Genomic DNA, 7,745 nt, shown 5'->3' with positions numbered 1-7,745 from the left:
ACAACCACCCTACAACTCGGAAAACCCTGCGATCTCTGCTGTTGCACGGAGGGCAGACCAGAGCCTACTCCACTGCAGTAAACAGAGGCAGCGGGCTAGTCGCAGATCAAGCACAACTGACACAACACATAAGCTCTGCTCCATCCGTATCTGCGTCGTTACCTTCACTTATCAGTTATCATCACGCATAAATACAACCACCCAACGGCTCAAGGAAACTCTGCAATTTCTGCTAGATTTACGACAGTACACGGACTACATAAAATACACCACTTCCTGAATAATTGTAGCATTGAAGGGAAAGGGGAAGGTCATTAATACTACAAGGGGCACGAAAACCGCTGATGGCACAACAAACCAGCAAGGCCAGGCCTGGAAGCATTTTACACAATAAGCATAGGCATGGCAGCTTCTGGGACGGAGAATCGTTAAGAAGATGAGCTACCGTATTGCCATGGGTTGAACTCGATTGAAGTGACATCTGTCTCGTCGGTGACATTGGAGCTGTCTATGGCAGCCCGGTGCTCTGTGTATTTGCCGTTGTATTCATAAATTTCCAGGTCACCCCACGGTGTAGGAGCAACCACATCTGTCATGTTGAACCATCTTGGAGTAAATTGCTCGCCCTTGGCCTCTCGAGTTCTTTTCTCAGCTCTCTGTTGTTCCTCAAGCCTGAAAGTTTGCAGAAACTCGGGGGTGATGTCAAAACTGGAAGGCAGGCAAAGAGGCCGTTCAAAATTCCTATACATACATAAAGCAGAGAAGAGAAAAGGGGAAAATACCTGCTCTTCTCTGCGCCAGACTTAGACATGTCGCCCTTCTCGAGGGCATATCTATCAGGTCTCAACCGCGAATCAGATGCCAACAGCTTCTTAGGTGCTGTGTCGAAGCTGTTTATTTTGTGTGCAAAGTGTGTGTACTGATACTTGTCGCCCTGTGGGGTAGGAGCAACTCTCCAGATCTGCAGTAAGTTAAGTATGAGCAGTTCAGTACATCAGTTATCCACAAATATGACCGGCATCGCATCTGCTGGATATATAACAGAAGTTATCTATAGTAACAGAAAGTGAAATAAAGTACGACCTCCTTCAGCTCCGTGCCTGGAAGAGGATCGCCTTCTTGGTCACATGGTTGGCAACTCAGAGACTTATTCCATTTCCCTGTAATAATTATTTTGGGTTCTTCTGCTGCACTGTACACGTACCCATCCACCTCGTAACGGCCAGCCCTGAAGTATTAGGGTAAATTTAGACAAGCCTTGACAAAGCAATACAAACTGGATTGAGAGAACTCTAAGAAAATAATAAAAAGAACTGAATTAACTGCACGACCCTTCCAGCAAACAGTAATAAATGCATAAAGCGAGTTAGTACTGAAACTAAATAATTTGGTAATAGAAATTATCAACAAACCACAAATGCAAGAATAAATTGATTGTCAATATCATACCCAAACCAGCCGCATGGCTGGAAATATAGCACAACTTTGTCTCCAGTTGTCAGGTTTGTCATGACCATCTCTCCAGGAGAATCAATCCAAGTGCGCCCAAATATCAGGTTGTTAACCTTTGTTAGCGGTGGCACCAAATCCAACACGACACCAGATTTTTTAAGTGTCACTCTAGTCCTGTGACATGGAAATTATATTGCAGGGGTTAGATTTACTGAATTACATAACTGGTCCCAATTCAGCCTTCAAAAAGGTTTGCAATTTATTCCATTAGCTCAGATAGCTCAAAAGATTTTTAAGGCATATGGATCTCCAACAAATAAATACAATTCTAACAATTCACCTTCCAACTGGGTAAATTTCCACTGAATTTCCCAAGAACTTCGTCTTCAACTTAGACGTGATATCATAAGTAAAATGTTCATTCTCGCAGTGAGCAACACCCATTGGGGGATGATGGATTACCTGAAAAAATAAGGGTAGAAAAATGCATAGTTAGCAAAATTTGTTGACAAAGTTGTCTCCATTCAAGATATCTGCAATGACATTTGTATCACCGACCTGCTCAGCAAGAAATGTAATGCCCTGGTGGTTAACCATCTCGTAAGTCTCTCCAAGGATAGGATTAAAAGGCTTCCATGGGCGTTGATATGCAAAGTACACCGAAACAGCCCATGTAGCTGAAAAAAAAATTGATTAAGAGCTCAGTCAACCATGATATGGCATAGAATGGAGCGCAAGGTAAGGGAAGGAGAAAACTCACAAGCATAAACCATACGCATGTATGGATCCTCACATTCATCTGCTTTGTCTAACAATTCACAGTATTCCATCAACTGCATTCAGTAGGAACAATTGTCCCTAGAAGGAATCATCACATGAAAGATAAAGAGAGGCTATTTTCTGTATGGGGCTCAGTAAAGAATAGGAAGATACTTGTATCACATACTGGGTGACTAAATCAAAACTTCTAACAGGGTCGAATTAGATTATTTAGCTCCATGTTTTTTTCATTATTTTTTTTCTCGAATGCGTAGGATATCTGCGTATCAATATATTAAGAAGAAAAGGGTATAGAACCCAAACCACAAGACCCAAACTCACCACACAGCAAGATCACACAAACAAAAAGAAACGGAAAAAGAAAAAGAAAAAGAAACTTGCCAAAGACTACAAACACCAAACAGCTTCGACCAACAAACTAACTAATGGTGGACCCAAGGGTGAGGAGATGAGAAAACTCCATTCAAACTAGGCAAGATCCCATCAAACACGCATCGAGATCACAGAAACACAACATCAAGAGTTTGCCATACAAATAATTGCTACCAAACAACCATAAGGTAGCTTGTAAGGTCTTCTAACCTTATACATAAGTAAATATTTGGTGAAGGAGAAAATTGCTACAACATTTAATACAGTTTATATTCATAAAATATTTTAAAAAAGGCGACAAGGACCAAACAATTGCAGACACATCCTTCAGTTGTAGATGGGCAGTGTAAATCTCAAGAAGTCTAATTCAGAACATAGTACAAACCTCGGCCATTTTCTGAAGCATTGTCATTGGCTCAAAAATTATGACTGGAAGTGTCACAAGTGATGTAACATCTGATCCGATGTACTTGTGCATCATCTTCCAATAGCTATCACGATCCTGCAAATTAACCGCACATGCTTGTTAAAATCGTGATCCTGAATCGGATCGGAACTCCATGTATAGGATCGTAAAATCAAATATTCTACTAAACATAATCATATATTGAGAAAACAGATTTTTCATGAGTCAATAATGTAGTGAGACTGCATTTTAGAGTATAACCTTCAATATCAATGTTCATGCCAAATTATATTTGTCAAAAGGTACAGTATTTAAACCAAGTTACTCTCTACTTCATGACCTACGACTCTACAAGCAAGCCTGCAAACGTAACAGGACTACTATAAACATGTGGTTGTGGGATGTGGGCACTTTTTGTCTAGAAACTGCTGTTTAGCCAATTGAAACGCCACACAGTGGCCAACCATGTGGCATATTTAAGAGTTTTGTGACATCCAAGTAGAATATAGCTGTAAACTTTTTGAAACCAGAAAAACAAAGGAAGTGAAACTTAAGGAACTACTTTGGCAGGAAAAAAAGTGCATTTTCTGCAACTGACTTTGAGGTATCTTTTTAGTTCAGTAAGCTGATTTGAACACAAAAGTTTACATGAAATTTACATTTGTTGATGCTGCCCAACTTTGCTCCACCAGATTGAAAAAAGAACACACAAAACCAATCAATTTTCCATGAAGACTGGATATCCATGCAGAATACCCTCCCAATTTGCAGTATTGTTAAAATAAAATCTATTCTTGACTTTCTAGCAACACACTATTCGATGATGATTCACATTTCCTTACCTCCTGCTTCCATCGTCCCTTCAAAGCTTCTTCTTCAGCATCATCTGTGCCTCCATCGGGGTTAATAACTTCAAGGCCTTCATAACCAAGCAGCCTACAGACATTGCATAACAGCTGTTACAAAATGGCAAGTACCGGAGACCCTCTTAATTACTACAGGACAATATCTTTACATAGGAGGCCAAACTTGCTTGGGACTGAAAGGCTATGTTGTTGTTGTTGTTGTTGTTGTTGTTGTAGGAGGCCAGTGACAGCCCATTGACCACATGCATTTCGAAAATTCAAGTCTACAAAGGCAAAGGCGTAAAGCCTAAGAACAAAGTGGAGTAAAAGGCTAAACTTAGCGAAAAGTGAAGAGGCAACAGATGTTGTGCATATCAAAGGAGGACCATATTGATGCAGGCCGAACTAAAATCTAGGACGAACTGAGAACTGTTGGCATCGAATTCAGTACAGATCACATCATAGAAACTCCATATTGCGCACATACATTGTACACTTGAAAGCACCACATGTTAGATACTAGATACATTATAAGGAATTATCATTCAACCAATCATCCACTTCATTATCACTCTAAGTGAGAATATATGGCATCACATAAGTAGCACATATATCACTGTATCATAATTCGAAAGCTACTGGTGGAATCATAGCATATACAGTTACTAAATACCGAAGCTTTGGAACTTAAGCGGAAACACTGGACTCGCAGTTCACCAGGATCACCCGGTGGAATCAGCAGCAGCAGCTGGGATCCGACGCAGGAGCATCAGATCACGGGGTGTGGAGGCCACGATCACCGCCGATCAGCTCGGGCAGAGCTCTAACGGGTAGCTCGATGCGGATCTGAGGGGAGGAGAGGAAGCAGGAGGGCGGAAGACTCACCCGTTGACGGATTTGTGGACGGCGGTGCCCCAGCTGCGCATGCCGGCGGCGAACGACGAGAAGAAGCCGCCGCCCGAGGAGGCGGCCCCTCCGCCCTGGTCCTTGGATCCCATCGCCGGCGATCTGCGGGGGCTCAAGCGAGCCTCGGCGCAGCAGAGAGAGAGAGCCGCGCGTGTGGGAGGGAAAGGCTTAGGGTTTGGGGAGGCGGCCGCAGCGGCTACCTACGTATAGGCGAAGGAAGGAGGGGAGCGGAGCGGCGGCCGCGATGGCGACGTCGCCGCGTGGAATACGAACGCGAGGAGGAATTTGGAACGGTCGCGGGAGGACTAGAGCACAACTGCACAAGGCAAGGGCAGGCCGGCGGGCGGGGTTTTGGTCAGGTCGAGCCGCCCAGGACTCCTCCAGGGCCAGGCACACGCAGTGGTGGTGTGGACTGGTGGTATTAACGAACCGGGGCGCGGCGCAACGTGGGTGGCGAGATGACCACGATGCCCTCCCTTTATCCATCCAAGACGTTACAACTTTTACACATGTATGTAAACGTAGTTCCAAACTAAAAGATGGATATTTTCCAAATTTCAACTGATTTTGTTTCCTACACCATTTTGAGAAATGGATATATTTTAGAAGATCTGAAAACGAATAAGCTTATTTTCTTGATCCAAGGAGAACAATTTTAATGATTTGAACTTGAATATGACATTTTTTACTGGACACCATGTTAAACTCTGCTGAGCATAACCTTTCCATGTTGGACGGAATAAAGTCAATGCGGATAACAGGCCAGCGTTGTTTCGTTATTGTGATGATTCCTAATGACCTGGCTGTGTAGGAAATCTGTGGATCCTTCCGGCCTTTTGAGGTGGTGCACAGCACGATCATGCCTGCATCGCACACTGCCAAAACGGCAAACCCTTCCCCGATTCCTCTCTCGGCACAGTCGCACATGCGAAGGCTGGCCAGTGGCCAACTGGCCACCGCGGCTGCCGCCGAAGCTTCGCTGGAAAAAACGTTGGGGGCGTGAGCGTTTCTGTGGGCCAATAGCGTACGCACGCGCCGCCGTGTTGGACGGGCTACTGGGCAGATTATCCAGCCCAGTAGGCCCAGACCTTCCCGTTGGGTCAGATATGTTTGGTCCTGGCTTCACGTCACCGTGTTCTCTCTCTGGCCCATATCGACAATGCTCTCTCCTGTCCGGCTTCTTTTCGGCATTGTCCATTTCCCAGGCCCATGATGGAGCCTTGCCGCGTTGCCGGCGCCGGTGCGCCGCTGAACCTACCGTGCAGCCGGAGGTGTGTGTGGTGCGTGATCGACTCATCGCTATCGCCGGAGGAGGCTTAAGCACTTGGCGGTGATGGTACTGCAATTGAGCACCTCATCGGAGTCTGGGACCGACGGCCAGTACTAGCAGTGGTCTGTCATCAACCGACGCTGCGATGGGTGGTTGCCGACTGCTACATGCCCCATGTGACCCGTGAGTCGGTAGGCTTGTAGCTTGACGTTTTGGCTTAGGCTCCGTTTAGTTGACAAAAAATTTTGCATAGTAACTGTCACATCGAATCTTGCGGCACATGCATGGAGTACTAAATGTAGACGAAAAAAAAAATTAATTACACAGTTGGTCGAGAAATCGCGAGACGAAACTTTTGAACCTAATTAGTCCATAATTAGACACTAATTACCAAATACAAACGAAATGCTACATTGAGCCAAAATCCAAAAATTTTTGGATCTAAACGCACCCTTACTCCTGGAGCTAGTCTCACGTGTCGCGCGACGCAGGGCGCAGGTGCTACCTACTATTGTGCGCGGCGCGCCGGATCCCTGGTGCTCCGCGCGCTGGTCCGAGTGCAGCAAACGCCGCCCGTCAGGCCGATTTTTTTTTAATTTGGCTTTTTTTTAAGTTTCTCACGAATAGACATCTGACAGAAAGAATCCAGGAAATAAACCCTTAACTCGGTGACATTGATGCTGGCGCTGAGCTAGACATCAGCGTCTTTGGCGCCGAGCTCCTGGGCACGGACGATGACCTGTCAGGGGGCTCGACGTCGTAGTGACTGGCGCCGAGCTCTCTGCATTTAACCCCGGCCCAACCTTCTTACCCGAGCGTTCTTCCTCTTCTTTCTCCTCCCTCTCGGGTTTTTCTCTCCCCACTTCACCCTACCTCACGAATCGTCATATTGGACCTTGAAAACCTTGATTTGATCCGTAGATCTTCGAGAGCAAGGTATCCTCGCTCTCCTCCTTGTTTTTATCACATCGATTCGGTATATATTAATCGGATTTTTGAACCTAAGAATCGTCATCACTTAGGGTTTCATTGTATCCCTCAATATATGTATTATACAACCGTAGGTTGATTTCAAGGCGTGAAAAAAGCTAGCAAATCTAGGCGCATGTAGTTATGTTATGGGTTCATTGTTGTGGATCAAATGAGAAACCCTAGGTTTAGGATTTAATGTTAACTGCTTTTGGTTCTTAGAACGAAATTAGTTGTATTATAGTTATGGTTCTCATTGATATTTATTTGTGATGTTTTAATTTATATTTGTTAAATTACATCCGTTTTGTTAGATGTAAGAAATATTTTGGGAGGAGTTTTGGCGAAAACGGGGTCGTCCTCGAGAATTATATCCCGACGCGTCTAGCAAAGATGCCCCCATCCCTCCTGACCTCCCTATCTCTAACTGTGACTGTGGTTTCCCGGTCCATGTTTTTCAATCGAAACATCCGGACACAGCGGCGCGTTGCTTCTACACATGTAGTCGGTTTAATATAAGAAATTATTTGCACTATTATTTTTCTTTATCTGTGTAAGTATGCTACTAATATTTTGCTGGAATCTCATTGTGTAGGACCATGAGAGGTGCTTTTTCTTTCAGTTGATCGATGGTGTAGACAAGTTTGATCCTAGGTACCTCTTTTTTCGACGATTGGTTTAGAGGGAAACATCCACGTGAGCACTTCAAGCGGTGGGTTCCACCCCCTAACCCTCCGCCAATGAC

At 44.6% G+C, this 7,745-nt stretch overlaps 1 protein-coding gene across 2 annotated transcripts; it reads right to left on the bottom strand.

The window, feature by feature from the left end:
* Positions 1-209: 209 nt before the first annotated feature.
* On the bottom strand, positions 210-5,131 carry LOC136501689 (oxysterol-binding protein-related protein 3C-like). Of its 2 annotated transcripts, none has more exons than XM_066497215.1 (10): positions 4,741-5,131; positions 3,853-3,946; positions 2,990-3,106; positions 2,213-2,285; positions 2,011-2,129; positions 1,793-1,914; positions 1,450-1,626; positions 1,084-1,228; positions 783-961; positions 210-672 (listed from the first exon to the last, which is right to left on the bottom strand). In XM_066497215.1, the coding sequence occupies exons 1-10, from the start codon at positions 4,851-4,853 to the stop codon at positions 429-431; spliced, it is 1,383 nt and encodes a 460-aa protein (XP_066353312.1). In that variant the 5' UTR covers positions 4,854-5,131; the 3' UTR covers positions 210-428. The 2 variants fall into 2 exon arrangements, with proteins under 2 accessions (XP_066353312.1, XP_066353320.1); XM_066497223.1 differs by lacking the exon at positions 4,741-5,131 and adding an exon at positions 4,026-4,048.
* Positions 5,132-7,745: the final 2,614 nt, after the last annotated feature.

The sequence above is a fragment of the Miscanthus floridulus genome, chromosome 1 (genome assembly GCF_019320115.1).
Source record: "Miscanthus floridulus cultivar M001 chromosome 1, ASM1932011v1, whole genome shotgun sequence".
In the NCBI taxonomy this organism is placed as follows: Eukaryota; Viridiplantae; Streptophyta; class Magnoliopsida; order Poales; family Poaceae; genus Miscanthus; species Miscanthus floridulus.
This window is presented reverse-complemented; position numbering and strand designations above follow the sequence as displayed.